The sequence below is a fragment of the Plutella xylostella genome, chromosome 18, assembly GCF_932276165.1.
Source record: "Plutella xylostella chromosome 18, ilPluXylo3.1, whole genome shotgun sequence".
In the NCBI taxonomy this organism is placed as follows: domain Eukaryota; kingdom Metazoa; phylum Arthropoda; class Insecta; order Lepidoptera; family Plutellidae; genus Plutella; species Plutella xylostella.
In genome coordinates, this window is record NC_063998.1 from 5,036,258 (window position 1) to 5,061,741 (window position 25,484).

The 25,484-nt window shown below is 39.6% G+C and overlaps 1 protein-coding gene across 7 annotated transcripts; it reads left to right on the forward strand.

Moving 5' to 3' along the window:
* The first annotated feature begins 368 nt into the window (after nucleotides 1–368).
* On the forward strand, nucleotides 369–24,301 carry LOC105391020 (glycogen synthase kinase-3 beta). 7 transcript variants are annotated; one of them, XM_048627144.1, is made up of 12 exons: nucleotides 369–772; nucleotides 7,150–7,212; nucleotides 12,617–12,807; nucleotides 12,965–13,048; nucleotides 13,359–13,418; nucleotides 14,155–14,265; nucleotides 15,181–15,418; nucleotides 17,380–17,477; nucleotides 18,148–18,243; nucleotides 19,834–20,026; nucleotides 20,753–20,869; nucleotides 21,927–24,301. In XM_048627144.1, exons 1-12 carry the CDS (start codon nucleotides 664–666, stop codon nucleotides 21,971–21,973), a joined length of 1,407 nt encoding a protein of 468 aa, XP_048483101.1. In that variant the 5' UTR covers nucleotides 369–663; the 3' UTR covers nucleotides 21,974–24,301. The 7 variants fall into 7 exon arrangements, with proteins under 7 accessions (XP_048483101.1, XP_048483102.1, XP_048483104.1 ...); XM_048627142.1 differs by lacking the exon at nucleotides 369–772 and adding an exon at nucleotides 6,748–6,991; XM_048627145.1 differs by lacking the exon at nucleotides 13,359–13,418 and having other exon boundaries at nucleotides 370–772.
* The last annotated feature ends 1,183 nt before the right edge of the window (nucleotides 24,302–25,484 follow it).

Sequence of the window (25,484 nt, forward strand, 5' to 3'; positions counted from 1 at the left end):
AACGAACCGCCAACGAACGCCCAACAATGGATATTTATCATACATAATACAGGGCAGATTGCAGCAACGAAGGTCAACGAAATCCGTTCGTTTTCGTTCGTTGGGCCGGTCTGTACGCAGCTTTATCCAAATTTTTTTTTTTTTTATGAACATAAACAATAACTTCCATTAGACAAGGGCAGTGCTAAGGTAAGTTGTAGGCTGGATGTTTTTGTGTGCGCCGAACCTAATAAAAAATAAATAAACCATAGACAATATCAATTTGACACTGTTTTATCATTAGATATGCCACTTTGTAAATGAACCAAAAGATGTCGCTACTGTTTCTACTAAAATTTTGTCGTGACGTCACCATCGTTCAGTGATCGAAAGTACGACCAAAGCCGAAAGCAGCCGAATGCGTACAAGTCAGAAGCAACTAAAATCTGTAGTTCACCTTTGTAGTGATGAAAAATTCGAAAATTGATCAAAATGCTATTGTAAAACTTAACTGAGACATAAAACTTAATTCTCGTTGTGTCATAGTGTTAATTAAGACTTCCGCAACTTTGTAATTCGTTGGCAAAGTGAGAGAGTTCAGTGCCAGTGCAAGGGTGGTAACGAGAAATGTGAAGTATCTATGAAGTTCAGGATTCTACGGCCGTTTGTTTTATATATTTAATAATGAGCGGACGCCCTAGGACCACGTCATTCGCTGAGGGCAGCAAATCCGTTCGAAAGACATTCGATAATAAACCACCGAACCCACCTCTCGGAGGCGTAAAAATTAGCAGTAAGTACAACCTAACCATTCTTTTGTCGGCCATCGTGATTTCTTTACCTACGTCTGTGACGTATCTCCTGACAATTTTTAAATATGGCTGAAAACTGCCACAAATCATCTTTTCTATAGGTTAAAATCATCTGCTGCACTGAATAAAATGTATGTTTTATGTCTGCCGTACAGCTAAAATGGCTACAGGCTGCGCTTGGGTTTTGCCACATATGCGTGTGACAGACAGCTACATCTTAAAAATAGGTGATAGTGGTTTTGGTCAAAATGCGTTTCAATTTTTGATATTACGAAATATCATATGTGTCTAACTTATGTCGTAATTTTTTGCGGTTTCAAGGTAGCCTAAGTCGAATTTATACCTATTTTGAGGTTAAAATGACGTAATAAATTAAATTATAATTAGTTATTGTGGAGAAACAACTTTTGAATTGTTCTCATCTCATACATCTGTCATGAGCACATTGAGATTTTTTGAAGCAGATGTTCAGGGCCACTCTTGTCACACTGTGACATATTGTGAATTTTTGGGCTAAGGTTGGATAGCACAATTAAGATGGTACTGTAGTGAGATGTTCTCTAGCATGGCCATCATTGAGTACTTTGAATAAAAGTTAAGTACACCTCTGTATTTCCATTTCCAGAGGGATTTCAAAGTCCGTTCCCTCACAAGAACATCATAAACTTGGCATAGTGTGGAGAATTTTAGAATATTTAACTCAAGACAACATCCAGACCACATTTTCTTTTTGTTATCTTTATTCATCAAAACCTGGTATTCAAGTGATTATGTTAATAATTTTAATTTGGTCCCTGCAATCACTGGACATAAGTTTAACCATACATTTTCTTCACTAGGACTTTTGCTTGGTCCCCAGATTTAGATAGATAGATATAGATAGAATATTATTTATTTGTTCACACATAAGAACAGAAGTTACAAAGCTTATATACTGACACATAGGTACAGGCTGATTTTTCAATGGTCAGATAAGCTAATACAAAAATTCAGATGCGACGGCTATGATTGTATTCCTCAGATACTTATCTGACTATTGAAAAATCAGCCCTAAGGAAATTAACACTTTCAAGGGCTGGGCCCTTACACATAATCTCTCACCGAATATATTGATAAAACTGTTTCTTGCATGGGAAGGGATATAACAAGGTACAAGAGCTATTCATTTAATATTAATCATTATTCAAACAAATATACACAAATCATATTAGGTAGTAGGTACCATTTTTTTTTTACATCAATTTTTACTATAGACCTTTAACTAGATAATGGAACTTAAAAATTATTACAATAAAAGATTTACAAAAATTTTCAAAATTTTGTCTTAAGGCATAAAAAGAATTACCTACCTATTTTTTTAATACACTAACACCATGCACTCTGGTTCAGTTATTTTTGTTCTGTGTCTTCTTAATTAAATTCTTTAATTTTATTTGTATTATTTTTACTTTACTGTTGTGGTAAATGTAAATTCCTGTAGACTCGGGCATCACTAACATTGCTTCAAGTAAAACATTAAAGTTTGTTTTTCTTTAGCTGTTTGCACTAAATGAATGTAGAATAAAAAAATTGACACTATAATATATTTGGCATTGTCACTTCTGTCTTCTGTTGCAAAGTTAAACTCTAGCAGAGAATGTTAAAAACTAAATGTTACTAACACAAAGATGTGTATTAGTATGGATTGGGCAGAAAAAGGCAGGTAATATTAGGTTTTTAGTAGGATTAGCCATAGAACCAAGATATTTTGCATAAAAAAATACACTTTTATCCTAAATAAAAATTTATCTCTACTACTTTTTTCTACATTAAAATCAATCCGCTTTTGTACAGCAAAATGTTTAGTAAAATAATCTGGAAAAATGCCAGAAGTCCTTGGCCTAGACAGAGCGCAAGTTGTCCTTGGTAACAGATGCACCTGCAGTCCTATAAATCCTTCCATCTGACTTGACTTATCAAATGCACACACGATAAATAATTAAATGTCTAGATGGCAATTACACGAGTTATCAACATGGTGTTTAGCTAACCCACGAGAGATCAACACTGACGTCAAGTCTTGGCCTGATTGGTGATAAAAAGTTAGACTGGAAATTAGCATTTGTTAGTCGTATACCTCGAAATCAAAAAATCCTTGTAGCTTTTCACCTATTCGCATTTCGCCGCGATATCAAAAATTTTGAATAGATTTTTATTGTTGTAGTATAATTTTTGATCGCTACTGACAATTGTCTGAAAAAATCATAGTAGATTTACTTTCCTGCCTGCCTTCACTGTAGTCGCTTTTCACCTTGATAGATATTTGTTTTTAATGCATTATAAGGTACATATCGCGATATTTCTTTTACACTACAACAATATGCTACCCAAATAAGATGCGACATAAAATACTTACCTGCTATTCAAAATATATGCAGCTTAATAAATAAGCTATTGATAATACATGCTACATAAAAATTTGCTACTGTTATAAAAATCTGTTAAATATATATGCTAGTAACAAAATATACTACCGATATTATACGCTACAACAAAAAAATCTATCAAGGTGAAATGCGAATAGGTGAAAAGCTACAAGGATTTTTTGATTTCGAGGTATACGACTAACAAATGGAAATTAGCTGAATCCACGCTTTTAGCTCTAGGATGACAGAAGTTTTCCAAGCAAACTCGCCAGAAAACTCACTGAAACTCCGTTAAGTTTAGCACTTTAGTTCCTCTAGGCAAAATTATTTACCTAATTCAAATAAAATAGACACCAACATTTATAAATGAGTAATTCGTGTATCGGCTTTATCTCAATATTGTTATCTGCGCTTATCACGTGCTGTCGTGCATCTGGTCGGTCACTCGCGGAAGGATCGCGGCAACGAACGCACTCTCGGTTTTAGCGGTGCCTTTCGCCGAGCGGTCACAGTCGGCCGCGGTCGTCGCCTGCGCATGTTGCGAAATCGCCGATTGATTAGCTAGCCCACTTCCTCACCCGTTCTGTGCTAGTCTGCAGCTATTCGAAGCTCGACCTGCCAATTCGAGCAACCTGTGCGCCGCACGCGAACACTTGTGTTTAGTGTATCTAAATATTATAAAGTGTCAAATGTGTGTGTGAACTTTCTAAGTTGCCACTTGTTTGGGACCAAACAGTGGTCGGCTCGGTGAGACCTGAATATGCTCGTCGCGAGTTCGTCGAAGTGCATTATTAAGTTTGGCGCAGCGCGCGGACGATGCTTCGCCGCCGAGGCACCTACACGGTCAATGCGGTGTTGGACACTAAACCCGCCAAGGACAAGTCCACAGAAACGACTGTCGTGAATAAACGCGGTACGGTATAATTCAATTCGTACATAATGTAAAAACAAGCACCTGTGACACCAACTCTCAAGTTCAAGATTCTGCTTACGATTGATTGGTGCACATGCACATTTTATAATGCAGTAGGTCATTAACGATGTCATACCAGCTGCTCCACGTCACTCCATGGCACAATGACAGTAAATAATTGTCGGTGATCAAATACTTTTTTCTTTGTATGTATGAAAGTCGGGCGTGCATAATCGCAACTAATCTCAAGTATCGCTATACTGATAAGTTTTCTTGAAAATATCGGCAACGATATCTGTGATGATGTTATACTGATAGATATTCATCAACTTGACTCTTATCATTATCACTATTGTGACTTTCATGGTTTCTATAACTGTTTAAAGGTAAGGTTTCTCACTGTCCAGTGTCCATGTCCATCGTATACAATATGTAATTGATACATGGTGTGTAAATAATCTATTTTGAATTTTTCATAATTTGAGACCCGACATCGACAAGGTTCTACGTTAGCTCGGGCTACACTTAATTTTAGTTTCTCCTGTTTGGGAGAGTCGAGAACTCGTATATCCCAAACATTGGCCTAGAGTAAAATTCGTCGAATCAATAGTACCTAGTACTTACCTGTTTTTATTGACTTACGACCCGATCGAACACGTTGAATTCTGTATGACTGACTATAATGCTACCATGCACCCCCTAAAGGTCTTTTCCTATTTCTAATTTCACTGCTATGAAATTCATCCGTGCATTAGGTACTTCTTGTTGTCTCATGCCCGGCGTAAAGGACATATTTAACTTCTTGGATTTAAATAAAATGAAATTTTTCATCTCAGCCTATCGCACTAGAAGAGAATAGAAAGAATATCATTTCATTTATTTTATTGAATGCTATTAGAATTAAGTTAGCTCACAAATTTAATTATGTGCAACAAAGAATTTATTATTAATAATAATGAGAACACATTACGCAGAAAAACTCTTTAAAATGTTGAACTCACGACAAACTCCAAGGAGCTGGCTGACGTCACGTCATGCCCAGCTTTGGAAATACGCCCAAAACTAAAATTACATATTTTGCTTACAGTATTATAAACCCAAGAGGTCGCGCACGTTTCACGTTAAAATTAGAAATCCTCTTTACAGGAAACAAAGAATAAATTACGTTAATCCTACAATAGAGAACGAGCGTAATCATCTCGTTATAACAGATAAAGCGAAACAGTGCAGTGTAGTTGTTGTGTTGCGGCGGCCTTGAGAAGTGGATCGTCATCGCGAGTGACGGACGCGTGTCGCATTAGAGGGCTAGCGACACCTGGCAACCGACCGGTCCTCCATTATGTCCAGACCTGGCGACAATGACGGCTCCACAATGCAAGGTGTCGCGGTGTCGTCTTCCCACAACAATGCAGGGGACGGCTCGTGCCCACGCATTACCGACAAACAAATGAAACGCACCCATTGTTTCCCTCGCTCGGGAGAATAGCTCTTTGTAATTATTTAGTTATCTCAGTGTTACTATCAACTTACGTTTTTAACCCACGTAACAGTGAAAGTGCTGGGCGATACGTCGCTCTGCTGTGCGTTCGGTCGCGTGCCTGAAACCGACAAACTCCGCCAAAACTTCTAATCCAATTGTGCCGTCGATGTCAGCCTTAATTGTATTAGTAGACATGTTTTAGCTGTTACCATCCAGGACAATAAAGAGTCTACAATAAAATACTTTATGAGGTAGCGTTGCGTTGATGCAAATCTATTTAACTGAGGAATAACTCATTTGTTTCAAAAACCAATTTGTTTGGTTGAAATGTTACAATATGAAGTGCACTACTTCTTCGTTTGTTTGCTCTTAATTTTATCACAAGTGTTTGTATTTTTGTTTCCACTTAGGGTCGAAACGTCACGATCAAATTATCACCACTTGTATAAAGAATAGGTCTCGCGATCGGAATATTGATTGTGTTCCCGCTCTTCAGTTTCAGATACTGATTCACAACAGTGAGCGTATTCTTAGACCTTGTTATAATATGATAATTATCACAGAGGATTAATAAATGGGAACATAATTTTTATTAAAAATTAATTCTGAAATTAAGTTTACTGTCCAATTACCGCCCGGCCCAACCGATTTACCGTCGTATAACACGCAATTTTAAAACAAAGTTACCGTTACATAATTATACCTAAATATTACATATTAGTAGCTGGATAAGATATGCTCGCATGACTCAATAAAATGTTGAAGCTCGTTGCATAGTTTTTGATGCCAAGCTTATAGTTTATATCAGCTCATCATACATTCGACAATTATCAATTGACATATTTTTTTATATGACCCCATATTAAAGTGACAGTCGGTACGGTAGTCATTGTTGACTCTGTCGTATGGCCGGCCCATATGAGTAAACAGAAGAAAATACCATTAACATCACACCTGTGTTTAAATTAGCATGATTAGTAGTGATTGTGCATGCGGCTGTACACTCGGCACCCTGAGTCGCTATTTATTTTTTCTTGTCACAATGTTGCTGTGAAAATTAGAAGCGACCAATGTGTTTCGACAGGTGGTAATGAGGCGATATATAAAACAGTAACCGACTCATGGAGCTGAGTGTACGTGTCGTGGGGCGGGGCGGTCGAGGACGGTCGCCACATGCCGGCACAGTGTAGCACGAGTCGCGCCCGCGCGCGATCCTCAGGCAAGCTGGAGCGGCCCGCGGGGGCACCGTGCGCCGGCTGGGGCGGCGACGTGGGCGCGCGCCCCGTGGCCGCCGTGCGCTCCGAGCCCTCGCTGCTGCGCCTGCAGCTCCTCGACACCAGCCAGCTGCACCGCGCCCGCCACCGACTCAATACCTTTTGTAAAAAACTACGACGCACCATCAGTGAGTCACTCATCAGAGTTTCCCACCGCCTATGGCGTTTCTGTCCGTTTGTGCGCTTTCTCTGTGTATACTACCAATACCCGTGCGTGCCCCAAACTTGGTGGAAATTGGTATGTTTATGTTCTAATATTGCTTTTGTGTTTCTTCGCGGTGAACAGGCGACGCGGAAACCCCTAAAAAGGCCGAGCTGGCTTCAGAAAAGAAGGCCTCGGGCACTCATCGTAAGTGCTAGCAAAAGGAACACCATTAGACCAGTTGTTGTAGTTATTCACTCTTTATCCCTTCATTCTCTTCTGTGGATCCCAATTCTTATTCGTGCGACCATCTCGCGACTTTCTTTTCATAGAACATTTTGTGTCGCTGCTAAAAGCGAATGGTAAACGTTTACACTTTTTAGTGCTAGTGGAAAATAATATAAATCTTATTTTCCATGAAAGACTGGCTTACTGCCAGGGGATGGTCGCACAATAATTTAGATTTTAGATTTACCTGGATAACGTCACAATTATCAATCACGTATCCTTGTGTTAGATCGTTTGTTTGTGTTTTGTACAATTATTGATGTTGTGTCTTAGATTTACTGTTTCAATGTTTGTGTGCGTATGGAAGTCAGGTTGTAGCAAACATGTAAATTCTTCAGATAATTACTAGCATTGTATCTTATATCTAAGTATCACCACATAAAATGTAGTTCAGACGTTATTTGGATTGCGGTTTGATGCAGTAGATATATGTTTGGTATAGTTGATTGTTCAACGTCGCAAGCTTGTTGCTTGGGTTCCGGCCGCTATAATGATGGAAAGTAAAGCATTGGCATAGTGTATTTGTAGTTAGACGTGTAGGGTGGAGTGAGCATGTCGTGCGTCAATAGGGTTGCGACACGGGCGCGGCCGCCGCAGGGCAAACGCTCCTGATTGATTGATGCCACCCAAACGAATGTATATCTTACTCAGCTTTCTAACCATTTGTTACCAACTACACATTGTGGAGTTCGAGATTCCTATCTGTTGTCAGTCTTCGTGATATGAAGCAGCGCCGCATCGATGCTATCAGAAGCTATATAAAAATCATCTCGTGCTATATTATATCTGTATGCATATTATTACAGTTGGTATTAGGCCGCGTGACGGACTCTTTTAAACAGAGTTTTATCCTTTTAGCAACATTGCGTATAATTTGAGGTAGGTACCTACTTACACGTTTGTAAACGTGACTGTTGAAAAAAGTTTTCCGCCTTAGAAACAGATTTTTCACTAAACGTGACACTTTTTAACGGAAAATTATTATGAACACAAAAAGTTAGCCTGTAAACCTTAGTATTGATATCAATACAATTCATAGTTTTTGCAGGAATCCATATTTAAATGTAACAATTATCTCACAATTAAATAATTACATTGCCATTATGGCAGCCTATCATTATCTATATCTAGGAGAAAACATGCACTAGCCATGAATGAAATGTTATACATTATACCTCTAAGTAACATATCTATTATGTACTCGTATTTATCTGGACTGTAGCGTCAGCAGCTTTACTCGTTACTTAAAAATAATGCCCCTATTTTCTGAAAACTTTGTCAATAGAAACCTTTTGTTTTTAACTTACCATACAAGATGGATACTTAGTTGTAGTAATGTGTTTTAAATTTAAAGAATTTTAATGTCCGTGTTTTTGTATTGACTGTTTCTAAGAGGAAACCACTACGTCTTTGGTAGGAAATTCAATTAAGTAACTCCAACTCCAATTAATACCTATAAATAATAAATAAACAGGCAACGGGCTTTTTTACTATTATGTAAAAACATGCCTAAGGTACTAAAATTTATTCTGGGCACTATCCTAGAACAATTTAATCAGGTCCTTACAAATGGCAACTCTGGAAACGCACAAGGAAGTAGTAATGACATTTTCCACTTGGGGCCGTACGTTTCCATAATATATTGACTGGGCAAGACACTTTTGGAACTAATAATCGTAAGTTGGTTAGCTGGCCGGACTCCAAAGACCTCTCTGCTCTCAGCTAGGATCAGAATAGGTTTTACGAGGGTGCCAATTTTTATTGTATTTAATGAATACCTATTCTCATTCCGTAGAAAGTCAACGACTGTTGTATTATTTATATAGGGAATAAATATACTTCATGAATGAGGACCGTTAAAGGTAAATGTTTTGATTCGGCTGTATGAAATCAAAATTAATGGTGATTAGACAGCTAAGCTTGTCGTTTGGAACTTCCCATAAATATACACTTTTAAACTTTTACACATTTTGTACTGATTCAAAAACGGTTATAAATTTTCTGTATCCTGCGAACGCAATGTTTTTAATTTGTATGACGTAGCCCGCGTATATATTATTTAATTATTGAGTGTTGTCATGTATGTTGTAAAAACTGTGACATGAATTGCTAATTAAATCTCAATAACTGCCACTTTGCGTTGCTATATGGCTTATCATTATATTATCATCTTCTTTATAGTTATGTATGTATAGCTGTGCGCATTACACACGGAAATCAGTAATGAGGAATGACTGTGGTATACGTACTGGTTAAGAAGTTGACAGGAAATGTATTTTATGTACGGTGGCCTGCTCCTAAAAGTATACAGGCGGAGTTTTTAAAATAGCGATCTCAAGCTCACATGCTGCTCAAACACATCCACATAAACACCACTGCTACACACTTCACACACAACACGTCCCCGGATTTATAACAGACTAGCTGTACCCGCGCGCTTCGCTTCGCCTTTAAAAGTTTTCCCGTGGGAATTCCGAGATAAAAAGTAGCCTATGTTCTTTCCCAGGGTCTAGACCGTATGTATACCAAATTTCATTCAAATCCGTTCAGTAGTTTTGGCATGAAAGAGTAACAGACAGACAGACACAGTTACTTTCGCATTTATAATATTAGTTAGGATGTAGCTGGTGCCATCATCAGGGATCGCTATTTTAAAAACTCCACCTTTATACTTTTCGCAGGCCACCGTACTTATATTTTTTTCATCCGTTCTATGAACTAACAACGAAGAAAAACTTGAGGAAACTTCGATCATATTCTTACAACCACCACGTCGTCAAAATAATCTCAATAACTTGCTACATAATTCGTTTTCCTTATTACTTCGCAATCATTGCTTCGCTTTGTTCTCAAAAGAGAGACGGGAAATTGGTGAAAACAAACAAACGCATTTATAATATTGATTGACATAAAATTTGATCTGGCGCCGCGGCCGGTCGTTCCCCGCGGGGCTCTACAGAGGCGCTGTGTAGAACAATACGGTTGGAAACCTTACGACCTACGAAATACAACACAAGGATTGCGCAAATAATCTTCCGGACTTCCTATTTCTTAAATTGTTACCTTTTTTGAAACCCTAGCTTGCACCTTTTTTTTATTAACAATCCGTTAATTGAAGGAGGCGGTAGACTCGCTATAACTGAGTCCCATATGACCTACTTGAACCTCAAGTTATGGTTCCGAAGTATTGGTTCTAATCCAATTAGAACTGAGTGTTCCTTTGTACTCTTGTACAAACGTAGACTATAAAATTGACGCACTGGAAATGCTCTGCGGTTGCGGATACTCACGTCCATGTTTCTATTGGTTTTTGCCTTTTTTGCGCACCGCAGTGTGTGAAGTGCAATAGGGCAGTAGTGGCATGTTGTAATTACGCACTGAATCCTGTAACGCCACTTCTGAAGCGACCAGTCCGACCGTGAAGACGCGACTGCGCCAGTTTCACGCAACCTCTCCGCGCGTCCGGTGCGACGCGATCACGCGTGACTGAATCTAGTGTCGAGGGAATAAGGCGTGTTTCAGAACATTTCACACGTTCATCGTATTTGCAAGAATTATACGCCGTAGATGTCTCACAAAAGCCTGTGCTCAGTCGTGTGAGAGCCAGTCCTATTGGCGAGCCATTCATGTCCGACTATTTAAGCCGACTGGCCCTTTTTATGTGTTCGGATTTAAAGATACGTTATGATTTCCATTGACTTTGTATGAGCTTAACCTAGTTATTGGTATACATGTCTGTGGAATTAAACTTAAAACTCGTAGTATGGAAGTCATTAAGTTATCGCTACAAACTCAAATAACTAATTCATAAAAGCGTCAGTTTGATAACATATGTTTTTATCGGTCTCGCGCGAGTGCTCCCTTTGAACGAAGCTCTAAAGAGCGTTAATGAAAAGCGACACGGATATTGCGTTTATCAGCTGTGGAAAATTAACTATTTACTTCTGAGGCGCGAGTTGAGAGTCGAGTTAGCAACGAACAAGTTCCTCTGTGTGTCTGAATAGCTAAGCACGTGCTTGTTAGTATAAATTGCTAATAACTGGAGCGAGTTTGTCATAAGGGTAGCTACTAGTAATCTAACCCCTATTCAAGACTATGAAATTAACAAGGTTTGCATAATTTTTACCATAGCTACTTACTTTACCCAATAGGAAACTTCAGAAGGTTATTTTGAAGATCAATTTCTCAGTTGCATTTACCATGACATCCGGCATCCATGCTTTTGTTTCATTGTTTATGGTTAGAACTTGCAGAAACAAAGCATCAATACCAGGTCCGGTGGGTCAGCAATAATTAGTAATTCCGAGTGCTATTTCGGATAGTCCTCTAAATAAACCTACTGGTAATGGCACGCACACAGCACGTGCACGTTACGTCTCGCGGCAGCGTCATGTCCTGAGCAATTGCATTACGGAGGCCTTTCAATTCACCTACGTTGCCATTTTACCTCACAAGTTGATTTAATTATTTTCACACACATCCTGAGTTCACGGTTCCTCTCTATTATGCACGACCTATGCACAAAAAGCCTACAAAGATAAGGAATCGGCGTCATTAGCATAGTTTTTCATAGTTTATTCTTTGTCGGTGTTTGCTTGTTGGTATTAACTCTCGTGCCAATCGTCAATAGTAGACCAGTCTACAGCTAAACTTTGTGCATTGGTGTTGTGTGGATCTGTCGTCTAATTCATGAAAGGCACGTCTCATTTCATTCTTATTGATTTTGTATTTCCTCGTAGAGTGGTGGCTGATAAATATCTCAATGTTTCCCCTCTTCGAACCAGAAGTTAAATGACGTTGGAAAATTCACTGAAGTACCTACAGATCCTGCTCATTTTAATATTCCTGCCTATTGCGTGTTTGTTGGCCCTTTGTTATTCGGACCACTGTTTCTATTTAGAATTTTATATGAAGCTGTATCATTCCGCCCAGAATTCTAAATTTCACGTCCACAGTAGAATAGGAGCAAACATACGACGACGTTCCTTGTTCAATAAAATTTTTGGAACAATGCCGTAATGATTTTCTACGAGTTTTCTACTGATAATGAACGCAGCTATAGCTTTAACATGTCAACGTCACAAAATACTTTATGTCACTGTCATGCTCCTGTCATGTCCCGATCTGGATCAGGATTCAACCGGGAATCCTGATCCAGTCACGCAATATGCACTGGGATCCCTCGCACACAAATGGATGGTAATTTCGATGGCCGGTTTTATGAATTAGTTGTTTCTGTGTGTGTTACGCTGGAGTAGAAGTGGTGTAGTTTAGTGTTAGTTTTGGTGTTTCTGTGGTGATGTAAAGGTGTGTTGTGTTGCAGGTAAAGACGGCTCGAAGGTGACGACCGTGGTGGCGACGCCGGGGCAGGGGCCCGACCGGCCCCAGGAGGTGAGCTATGCCGACATGAAGCTCATCGGCAATGGCAGCTTCGGCGTCGTCTACCAGGCCAAGCTGTGCGACACGGGCGAGCTCATCGCCATCAAGAAGGTGCTCCAGGACAAAAGGTTTAAGGTGAATACACCCAAATTACTGTTAAATAATAACTGTTGCTTGCGTTCGGTAACTGAAAATCAGATGATGTTCTTTACAAATTAGATCATGTATTTGAATTTGTGGGTTACTTATGTACGAATTGTGTAATAATCAGTGAACAATTCTTTATTTTCAGAACCGAGAACTTCAAATTATGCGACGACTGGAGCATTGTAATATTGTCAAGTTGAAATACTTCTTTTACTCCAGTGGAGAAAAGGTAATTGTAGAGTTTTTGCATGATAATAGCTTAGTGCCTATTCAAAATTAAAGCTCGTGTACAAAATGCGATAGTGAATCGGCAACACAATAATACTCTGAAATTATCAGTTCGTAAGCATCGCTGTCATGAATAATTTATAGTCAGACCCACTGTGCCGTAAGGCCGCTTAACTTATCTCTGTCCCCGTCAAGATCTATTGAACTATTGGCAAACTAAAGCTTACCTTTGATTTTGAAGATGAATATGTGGTTGTTGTACCTGTATGAGGTTGTTGAAGTTTGTTATTTGTGTGTTTTATTTGGGGAAGGCGGCCGTGCCCGCGACTGTCAGCTCTATGCTAAACGCAATGCAGTCCCTCGAAGTCGCAGTACGTCTCAACCAATCAGATTGTTGCGCTAGTGTGCTCCCGCACAAGTCAGTCCGCCGTTTGCCCGCGCTGCCGGACGCGGGTCACCAGCCCCCTGGCGGGACCAGCTGTGCCTCCAGGCACGCTCGCCGTCCGGCGCCGCGAGGCAAACTGATTCGAGCGGGTTTAAGAATGTTCTCTCATCATCATTCCTCGCCGTGGCTATACTGAGCTTGACCTTTGTTTGGGGCTGTCCAGATGAGCCGTTCCTATATCATACTCCTATAGTCGTGCATCATTATCTAATTCATGTATTTACATTTTATTTTTGGTTTGAAGAAATTTTTATTCTAACATTTGTTATTTTTGAGTTTTCTTTTTCATGAGCTTAAAAACTTTTAGTTTCATGGTTATGGCTCCTCATTTACTTGTATGTTTTATTGATACATAATCGTTAAAGCTCAGAAATTACAGTAGTTTCATATTTTGCTAAATTTTGTATGATATGATGGTAACATTTTTTCTGTTGATTTGATTACGCATTTAGCTTTACTGAGTTTTGGTTTTAATTTATCAATACATATAATAAATATATGTTTAGTCTCTCACACGGGATCGGGTTTAATCACGAGAATACACTAAACCTGTCGTTGTCGGTAGACGAAGTCGACACCGTACTATGCGCAACATTCTGTTATTAGATAGCAATACAGTCCTGGGGCCGCTAATATGTTATTTACCGTGTTGTGTGTTGCAGAAAGATGAAGTGTACCTGAATCTGGTGCTGGAGTATATACCTGAGACCGTGTACAAAGTGGCACGTCACTACTCCAAAGATGAACAAACCATACCCATTAGTTTTATAAAGGTGAGATAAGATGTAACAGTTTGCTTGATCACAGGGAGCGGGCTCACAGGGGCGATGCGGCGGTATGTTCTCTCCCTATACAGACTGCATGCTTTGTGTAGCAGAATGCGTAACTACTGCATAGCCACATTACAAAGATCCCGCATAGCATTCGCTTTCCACCTCTGTGGGTTCGCAGCCTTAGAACTATGTACAATATCAAGAGTCAAAGTAGGTTGCACTGCAATTTATCATTTTCATTTGCACATAACACAGATACACAGTCATGTTTGTAATGCATTGGTGCTTTGACATTTGGGAAGTAGTTATTTGCATTATTTTGCACTGGGTGCATCATTATAAAGTTATTAATGAAGATTTTAGGTTTACTACCACACCTATAGTGAGAAACCTAACTATGTGGACCAAATACTCTTTTCATTAGGTATATGTGTATTTGAAACGCACCAAGAGCATACAATAACAAAATACAAGGACCTAGTGTTTATTCAACAGTGTTCCCTGTATCTGACAAATATCACTTGCTGATTTCTGCTTCTATCATGTTGAGGACACACGATATAGTGTTTATTATGAGTATGTGAATGTTTCCTGTGTTAACGTTATCAATTATCATAATAACATACGTAAGAAAGTGTTTGTGTATTTAGTGTTTATTTTTAGTTCACGAAATAGCTCTTTTATGTAGAATACGTATGTGTATATGCAATTTCGAGCCTTGTCACTTTCGGTACCAATAAATGGTCGTTATTTGTAAAATCAACGCTTCCAATATTTTAAAAGTAGGTACTCTATGATTTGTTCTTACCATATGCACTTTACACTGCCATTACCATTCACGCAATCTAGCCTCGCCTTTCTTCCTCACGCCCGTCACATCTCAATTCTAACCACGCACCAACGAATCCGTTCCAGCTTTACATGTACCAGCTGTTCCGGAGCCTGGCCTACATCCACTCGCTGGGCATCTGCCACCGGGACATCAAGCCGCAGAACCTTCTCCTGGACCCGAAGACCGGAGTCCTGAAACTCTGTGACTTCGGATCCGCCAAGCACCTCGTCCGCGGGGAGCCCAATGTCAGCTACATCTGCTCCCGGTACTACCGCGCCCCTGAACTCATCTTTGGCGCCATCGATTATACTACGAAAATTGGTGAGTTGCTGGCATTGACTTATAAATTCATATATTGATAGCGTAAGGGCAGGGCGATCCGGTCAAGGAAATGGCACCCTCACTCTGGCCCCAAAATCTCATATATACATATATATGTCATATTTTGTTTGAATTGGGGCTAGCGCGTGGCTGGCTTTTTCATAAGACAATTTTTTCTGACTGTCGCGTCCTTACTTGAAATCATTGGTTGCTGGTTTGTTTGTTTTGGGCTAATGGGGCGGTAAACGGGTGGGTTTATCGTTAGATATGGTAGTGATTGATGATCAATATTGTACGAATAATAAAAACAAAGCAAATAATGTTTGTCTATGGACGATTGTTTTATACGCTTTCTATTGCATAGTACATTTACAGGCACGTATATACTATATACGTATACGTACGTATATATCTATTTAAGTAAGTTTAATAACTAAATAATAGGTTGTTGTAGTTATGGAGATTGTAATATTATGCTAGTGAGCGCACTAGCAACAGGCCGCGACCACCCAATCGGTAGGGCCCTATCTATATTGAGTAGTATATGCACACACTGCGAATAGTATTTAGCTTTCCGTTTTTAGTGAGAAATCAACACGAAGTATACATGTCTTATTGGCTATAGCAGACAAACAAGAAAATCAATACACACTGCTTTAACTGGGCATACGTTTTTATTCTTGTTGAATTGAAGGTCATAAGATACCATAACAACTTTGTTATTCCGAAAGCGATCTAATATTTACGAAAAATACAATTGGTAACGTGTAATATAAACACGTCAACAAGTACAATGAGCGATGACCTGTTGGTCTCCTTAAAGTCTGCTTGCTCTAGCATGAATATTTATCACAATACCAGTATCTTATCGTCACCGTAAACAACGATCGCAGTATATTGATTAAATATCTGTTATACCTACTTTTTAATTGACTTTGAAGTGTTGCAATTCTGTTGTCAGCCCGTTTTACTAACTAACTACCTTCTAATAGAGCTACATTATCTACGTTCGTAGGTATTTTATGCTAGTTTACATGTCTAAAGAGATGGAACTCAGTGCGCCATAGGAGATTCAGGGAAAATATTGGTTCCCGGAATTCATGGTTCCCGGAATGGAAACAGATAATAATGTTTTTCTTGGTAACGGACGAGAGATGTGAATATTGACAATTACAAGCCCTTGCTTCCGTGAAAACAAACGAAACAACAGGGATGCTTTTATCTGTATTTTTATAACCAAAAGTAGGTTCTGTATACTTATAAAGTTTTACTCTGTATATCTATGTAGATATTGTAGATGTCTGTGTTGTCTCCGATAAATTAATTGCCGTATACTTCATTAACTCGATGGGGCTCGAGCGATCGTGGCAAGGTCAATAGGGCTTCCAGTTTTCTGCTGTTTCTACGCTGAATTACTCCTTATTTTAAACGCTGTAGCGTTTAGATCGAAAATGAGACGGATTTATACTGTAGTATAAAATTATGCATTAAAATCTAGGCAATTTGGCTTTCTTGATAATAAAAATGTTCAGTTGGCTTAGCAATGAAAAGGCAGCAAAAATGCCTCATGAATAATTCAAAGTGCGTTTAACTCCTTAGCCGGTAATTATTCTTGTTATGAATCGCGCGGACGTACATTACAATACTCGCGTGATGCCTTCAACTTTGATTAAGATTCTCTTGTGTGCTAATTTACTCATATTTACTTGTAATTTCATTAAAAAAATATTTTTCTTACCTAATATCATCCATCCCCCCTCTAAATCTTTGAATACTGCTCATAATAATTCATTATTTATGTCTTTACTAACTAAATTACTAAGCGTTTCCGGAACTTTTATTGGCCCTAATATTCCAACTTTCTGAGTAGAAAAAGAAAAAAAACCTCCCGTAAAAAATTCCCGTCATAGTGTTAGATTTATCCAAATCTCGAGATTCTTTAAAACATATTTATATTTCAGACGTATGGAGCGCTGGTTGTGTCGTGGCCGAGCTCCTTCTGGGCCAGCCAATCTTCCCAGGGGACTCAGGGGTCGACCAGCTCGTCGAAATCATCAAGGTGAGCCCTTGGCACACTAGCAATAAATGCCTCATTGCATTGTACCTCCATCGCCAGCATTGGAAACAAGGCCTTATTGCAGTGTAGGGCGGCGCGATGCGGGAATGTTAATCAATGTCGGTTTGGCAATTAATGGTCGCGTATTGTTCCAATGGGAGTCAGCACTGTCTGTTGTGGCAGTAATAACTTTCATTTAGATGCGTCATGGGGACAATTACTAATAAACGACCCGAATTAGGTGATTGCATGTGAAGAAACTTTCAAAATTACGATATGTGTAATAATGTAAAGACAGTAACATAGCCTTGAAAATTAATAATGCATGGCTAGTGTGACAAATTCAGATTTTACACTGAATTCCTCATCGGATAAGTAATACCTACATGTATTCCGTAGACTACAAGCAATAGATAATGGAGCAAATAGTTTCATGTTGCATTCAATGGTTGAATAATTGGAAACATGTAGGCGATCGTCCCACGAGGCGCGTCGACACAGTCACCGCGGGGGCGGCCTCGGTGCAGTGCGCTTCGGATTAATACATTGAAATATTTGTGCATTCAAGGCCCTCATTCATCACGGTCATGACTTCAGACACTGATGTATATCGCCCGCTGTCTTGTTGATCCTTTCAACAAATTGCTCACATGAATATGCTAATTTCTTTCAGGTCCTCGGCACTCCGACGCGGGAACAAATCCGAGAGATGAATCCCAACTACACGGAATTCAAGTTCCCACAGATCAAGAGTCATCCTTGGATGAAGGTAAAATATCGAATGTTTATCCTGCTATCGTATTGATTTAGTTAGACCTCGATACAATAGATATTATCTTAGATACTTCAGAGACATCAATTTTGAAAGATGTGCGCGTTCGCTTATAAATTAAACATTTCGTGGTATTTGCTTGCATAATAAGAATAGTAGGATATTCGAAAATCATACAAGTTTTACGAAAGTTTGGCCTTCAATAGTGGCATGTGACTACTTAGTTTTAGTTTTCAAGCATACTATCCATAAATGATTTCATTTGTATAAACACATAAACTGAAACTGGTTAACTGGCCATAACGTGCAGATGTATATTTTGAAACAATAAAAGGGAGGTATACAGTCCTCTGCCGTGCCCACGGCTGCCATCAGGTCCCGGCTAAATCATCGCGTCATTTCAGTATATGTTGGAGCGAATGTCCATGCCCAAGTCTGCCACTGACCACCAGCGCATCCGAGTAAGACCACAAAGCACTAACTGCCTCCATTACCCGTCACACAACTCTCGACCCAAAACATACGGCATAAAACACATTCTCCAGTCGACAGTAATGGTGGCATTTAGTGCATCACTTTTCACATAGCATGAACTGCAGACTAGAAGTCTCTTGAACCTAATAAGTTGAAGCTGTTTCTTACAAGTTGTTTGTTGGTGTTCAGTGTGCATTCGTACCGACGAGCGGAGTGTCTCTCCTCTTGAAGCGAATTCATTCAATATTAAACCGTATCATGCATCGTTCACCGTTCACATCACCATAGACCTCACGAAGTTCTCACTAATAATCTCTAACAATTAACAGTAAATTGTGCCCTTGGTTGTCCAATTTGTATAAAGCAATGCTAACTTTGTACAGCGGTTGAAACGTTCTAATTGCTTTGTAAATACGCACTACTGTTATCCGAACTGCTGCTAGCCAACTTCACATGTAAACGAAATTTTAAATTTAGATGTTTTTAAATTTTGATGATGTTTTAGTGAAAATAGGCCCATCATGCCGGGCACAGACAGCCACTGATGTACACTGTATACTGTATAATTTCAAAATATTAGCATAAACGAACGATAAAGCATTGTCACTTGAAATTTCATGCCTTTGGCACTGTTACAAAGTGCCCTGGATCGTGAATATGTACATATTAGATTAATATGCTGATACGCTTTTCTTGTATAATGAAACTAGGTATATGGTGTAGCTTTTGTAAGACACTAGCAGCAAGCTATGTTTTAATTGGCGTTTTTATACTACTCTCTCCATCTAGACGTACATTACATTTACAAACTACGGTATTACTGCTGCCGTCACAAGTTTTTGATGCGTCCAATGGTTTCACCACGGATATTGTATTTCGGGGCTGCGTGTCCCAATAAGTAATGAAGAAAATATTGTTAATCCAACGCCGTTATAGGAAGCCCTTATTGCTGCAAACTTCAACTTAACCAACCCTGTTGGCTACGCTGTCCAATATTTCCCTACAACGCGACACAAAGAACCCCCTAGAATCCAACCAGACCAAACCTCAACTTAACCCCTCAACCGCTACAACTCAAATGCAAAAAACCTCACCTTAACCCCTCAACCGCAGGTATTCCGCGCGTGCACTCCCCCCGACGCCATCTCGCTGGTGTCCCGCCTGCTGGAGTACACGCCCCTGGCTCGCCTGTCGCCGCTGCAAGCCTGTGCCCACTGCTTCTTCGACGAGCTGCGCGAGCCCAACGCGCGCCTGCCCAACGGACGCGCCCTGCCGCCGCTCTTCAACTTCACCGAGTATGAGCTGGGTGAGTGGACAGGGATTTATTTGTTAAGAGAGAGAGAGAAGAGAAGGCGTGACGGGTAAATCCCGGGCGAGTGTGAGCTGGGTGAGTGATTTGGACTGTTTGTTATGTAAGTTCTGCGGCTAAAAGTATACAGACGGGTTGCAAACAGTGGTTCATCTTAACGACAATGTATTATGTTGTGTATGTATGTGTGTGTCAGCGTTATTTATGTAAATCGCTATTTACCTGCACCGCCTGTATACCTGTCCCAATAATCATGCTGGACAGCCGGCTGAGTGAGATACGTCGAATCCCATAATATGTGACCCGTCTCGCGTGATGATCAACTTATAATACTGCTGTATACAAGATGGCACTGTCTTGACGTCTGCGGACTTCGGACCACTACTAAGGGCGTCTAAATAAACAGCTTCTCTCAAGTATTCCCTGGAAGAAATGCCAATTGCGAATACCAAACCATTTAATAAAATACACACACACACACTCACGCCTTGTACTAATGTACTCCCTTGCGGGGTAGGGAGAGGTGCATTGCTGCACCCACTTTTCGCCAAAGTGTTATGTTAGTCCCAATGTAATAGGGGGCGGGCCTATTGCCATTTTACGGGCACATCCAAGACCCGAGAACAAATATCTGTGTTTAAACAAATTTCTGCCCCAGCATTAATAAAATATGAACCAAAATATCATGTGCACAGTAGATAATAAGATGTTATCGCATTGCAGGCATCCAGCCGTCGCTGAACGAGTTTCTGAAGCCGCGCGCGGCGCCGGCGCAGCCGCACGACGCGCCCTCCGCGTCCGCGCAGCCCGCCGCCATGCCGCCCAGCGACGAGACCGCCGGTCAGTACTGCATTTACACGATTTAAGCTGGCTGAGAAAGACATCTGAGTCGTGAGCACAAGTTTCGATACTATTTTCGAATCTACACGAAGGGTCACTTTTACCAAACGCTAAACGTATTTAAGGTTCAATTCAGACGTACCACAACCACAACCACGCGGTGTGGTCGGCCGTATATTTTGTATTGACAATGAATAATCCAATTCACACGTGCCACATTTTGCCGTTGTTATCGACCACCTGTGTAATACGACCACATCGCAACCACATCGCAACCACAACGCAACCACATCGCAACGGCAACGCCGCCACGCGGCGGCGGCACCGCGGCCACCTCCTCTCCCCATTAAATGCACACGACGACGTGGTTACCACATCGCAATGACAGCGACAACGCAACCAGATCGACATTTTGTCGCTGCCACAACGCAACTGCAAAAAGCCGCTGTCACACAATTCACACGTAACCACAGCTTGACCACATTTTGTCGCTGCGACGTGGTGTGGTTGTGGTACGTGTGAATTGACGCTTAATCAAATTTTAAATACATTTTGTACTAACTGACAGACGTGTGACAGGCTACTAAATACGTTTAGCGTTTGGTGAAATTCCACCTAACATATGGGAAAAACAAATGTCACTTTTGGCAGTAACTTTGCCTTACATTTTGACAGTGACAGTTGACGATGACAGCGTTAACGGAGGATCGAAACTTGTGCTCACGACTCTGATACAAACAACAAATACCCTTATTCGAATGTAATAAGAGTTCTGTCAGATGTCTTTCCCCGTGGAATGGGATATAGTTGTTTTATTTACTGCCATCTTCAGAGTTAGAGTTACGAGTATTACGACGTGAATCCAATCGCGGAATAACCCAACAAATGGAAATTGGTTCAATAATTATCTTGATAAGAATGTAGGTCTGCTTGTAGACATGTAGATATATTCTCTTCTAATTTGTGGTTGTATGGTGACGTAAAGCTGTGTACTCTCGCACCATGATCGCTCGGTCTATGATACCCCTGACTAACAACAAATGTGTGTTGTTTCCAGGTGAAGCGGCGTCGGCCACCGGCGGCGGGTCGCCGACCGCGTCGTAGGCGCCCCTCCCCCCCGCCGCGCCCCGCGCCCTCCGAGGACTCCTTACAAGCATTTACAAGCTTACACTCGTCCGTGTATGTACCACGCGGCCCCTGTATATAACTCAGCTCTAACGTGTTGCATGTATTGGTATAAATTCACTATTAAACTTAGCTGGTTGCCGCCGCCTCTTGCAGCGGGCGCCCCTCCCGCCACTTACTATCGTCGGTATGCTATTTTAGTAATAGTCCTTTTCATGTTGGCCACCAGGATTTTTTATGCATAATAGGTGTTTCGACGAGTAATCGTGTGATACTGTAGTGTAATTCGTCAATGAAGCTTGAGCCGCCGTAGTCGGTAAGAAGGGTAAATCCACTGTAGATTCTAACCGTTGCAATGTGATTGATTAATTTGTACTTTTGTAAGCTCAAATTGTCTTTTGTGTACATACCTAAAAGCTGAGTTCTCATAACGAGATCATTGGTAAATGACAGTATGTCTGTACATCCTTTTTTATTTAATACTTTTATTTCTTGTCATTTTTCATTTTAGTAATCTTTGCAAAATTATTAAGTTTGTTATTTTTATTTTTTATAGCTTGTATTGTAAATTGGTTTGAAAAGTATGTCTAGCTGCGTGCATTAGAAACCTAGCTTGAGTCTTGTAACGAGTAGAGGCGAGACATCGGTAGCGTAGTGCCGGCCCGGACTGTGCTGCGCCACGGCACGTCACTAGCGTGCAGTGGTACATCACTAGTACCACACAAGGAACTACGCGCAACACTCTGTTGCATACATACTTGTACATTTTTATATTTAGCGTAACTGATCTCTCGAGATAATTTATAATGTGTAATGATAACTCAGAATATTATGTATTTGTATAAACAATTCAGAAAATATTAAAATTTAGATTTACTACATTATACAAATAGATATTGTTTCTCAAGCAACTTTCTATGATAGCCATTTTATTGATTATCCAGCGCTGGATAAATGTATTATCACTGTCGATGTCCTTATGTAACAAGCATAGTTTTTGGATAAAATTGTATTCTATATTCAATAAATTATATTTCTATTATGTGAAATTTATCATTGAAAACATGATGCGTAGTCATTTATCGAAACAGACGTTAAATAATGCTACAAATTTCATTGTCATAGTTTTAAGTACGCAATTTTTTTAAAGATAATTTTGCACTACGTTTTGGCATTCAAATTAGGCGGAGGTATTAAAAACCTTTTATGAATATACTATTTAAACTTATTCTTCATGGTTTAAATCTAGACTTAGCCTATTTCGTAACCGTATGGATGTAATTGAAGGGAACCTTTTTAAGCATCACCATTCTGATATAGTACATAGCGAGAGGAAGTGAAGTCCATCACACTATGTGGATCCATGGACCAAGTCACAATCACACATATCTTGAGGCAGACCTACAGTCGACATTGCACTCTGGCCAGTAATGTTGGGGTCTCGAGACAAGTCAGTAAACCTACAAAGATTTGCGTTTTGTCATTGCAACATACAAATTTTATCTCACATTATTTGTATTACTCACACTGTACTTAGTTTTAGCATGAATTTGGCTGTTAGTCGTGTGAACCTGAGGTTAGAGGTCAAGTCTCGAACCGGACACACAACAACTGACCTTTAAATTAGCTGATATATATAAATTAATCGTAATCTAGTGTATTGTATTGCCAATCAATGGAGAGTTGGTCGCCGCAGTTTCAAATCACATGTAGTTGAGCTTAGTTGTGGTCGTTAGACTATTAAATTCGCTGACACCTAAATATCTCGTGTAAATATTATAATTATCTTTATGGTATGACTCTGAATAATGTATTGGTTAGCGGGTGAGCCTGTCCCGGCCCGAAGCCCCAGGCCTGCAGCGCCGCAGGCATTCGGCAAGGGACTTTAGTAGACTAGATATGCATATTTTATTAAGTCTATCTAATATGGATTTTGTAATCGACGTTGCTTCTAAAGACCTCTGTATAAAAGATTAAGACATACTAGTGACCTGAAATGTATGAAGCGATGTTATCAGAACTATATCCCACTGGATTCTCACAATCACCATTTGAGTGCACATTCTACATGAGAATTTCACATTTAAAATTAAAAAGAAATATTTCGAAATGGGGTTATGATTAAATTATAAAAGTAAAAGGGAGTTTTCTTATTACTATTATTGTAATATTAAATTTAATAGTGAGTGAAATTTGTATTTTGTTTTAATTTGTTTTACTGAATTTGAATACTTCATAACACCCATATCGTTGTTAGTTATGAATGAAAATAACATAATTATAAAAGTAAATATTAAATGACTAGTATATGTGGCCTTTTATTTTAGATTTATGCTATACCTAATCCCAGATACCTATAATAGACGCATTTTTCCTGAAATAAAAATGACATATTATGTATCTAGCCTATCTGAAACCTAGTTAAACATTGTGAGATATGGCGTTTCGACTTTCTCCGTGTTCGGCATCATAAGGGTCACAGTGACAGTTAAATAAAGTCCATTTTTCTCTCCACCTTTAATTTGCAAGGTGCGGGTGCCTATATAAAAAGAGTGAGTCGCCCGCGCGCCTCAGTTGTAATATCACCATGCAGAAATGACTAGGTTTCAGATAGGCTAGATACATAATATGTCATTTTTATTTCAGGAAAAATGCGTCTATTATGTAGTCTGAGCCTATCTGAAACCTAGTTAAACATTGTGAGATGTGTTTATTATCGCATGGTGGAGAGAAAACCAACTGTGACCCATAAGCTACTGATGAGTATATCAGTAGATAAATATTTGAATCTATAAATTTATAATGCATAGATTTCTAGGTAATAGATATACTAAAAAGAAAGGTATAAGTATACATAAGACTCAAGTACTTCCTTATTATTCCTGACTTGTCAGAAAGTTATGGAAGGTATGTAGGTACCTATACATATAGGTAGGTATTTATACATATGGATACACACAGTGCCTCTTCGAAAGCAATACTTATAAGTAATTATTGATCATAATCTTGTTATTGTCAAGGCAATATTTTTAACATACACTAGCCGAATGGATGGAACCAGTGAAATACTTTGCAACAATATTTAAAAGCTGTAAAATGTAGAATATCGATCCAGGCCGCTGGGGCTCAGGTCAGCACATGCTGACTAGGGTATGTAATTCTGGACTGACCTCAGAAATGCAGCAGCCGACCCTGGAGCCTCGAGGACCTGCTTAGTCAGCCCTGTACGACGACACGGCCTGCAACACCTGGCGCGGCATCTAGTCCTTGGAACGAGGAGTGGTGCTTGAAGGGAAGATAATTTTACTAAATATCTCAGCCTCATCAGCTACTGGAAAAGATTAGATGAACGCTGTGACACTGGCGGATAACTAAGTATTCAGTTTTTCAAAACATGATGCAGGTCACTATATTCATATTCTAGATTGACAAGTAACACACAGTCTAATTTTGTATTCTAACTAACTCGGCGGTTAAAGAGTTCCTGTGC

What these genes read in the sequence shown, in the direction of transcription:
- LOC105391020 (XM_048627142.1), top strand. Translation starts at nt 6,763, where the DNA reads ATGCCGGCACAGTGTAGCACGAGTCGCGCCCGCGCGCGATCCTCAGGC. An exon ending in TTTACTCCAGTGGAGAAAAG is followed by an intron (nt 13,049 to 13,358) that starts GTAATTGTAGAG and finishes TATTTGGGGAAG; the next exon opens with GCGGCCGTGCCCGCGACTGT. An exon ending in TGCAGTCCCTCGAAGTCGCA is followed by an intron (nt 13,419 to 14,154) that starts GTACGTCTCAAC and finishes TGTGTGTTGCAG; the next exon opens with AAAGATGAAGTGTACCTGAA.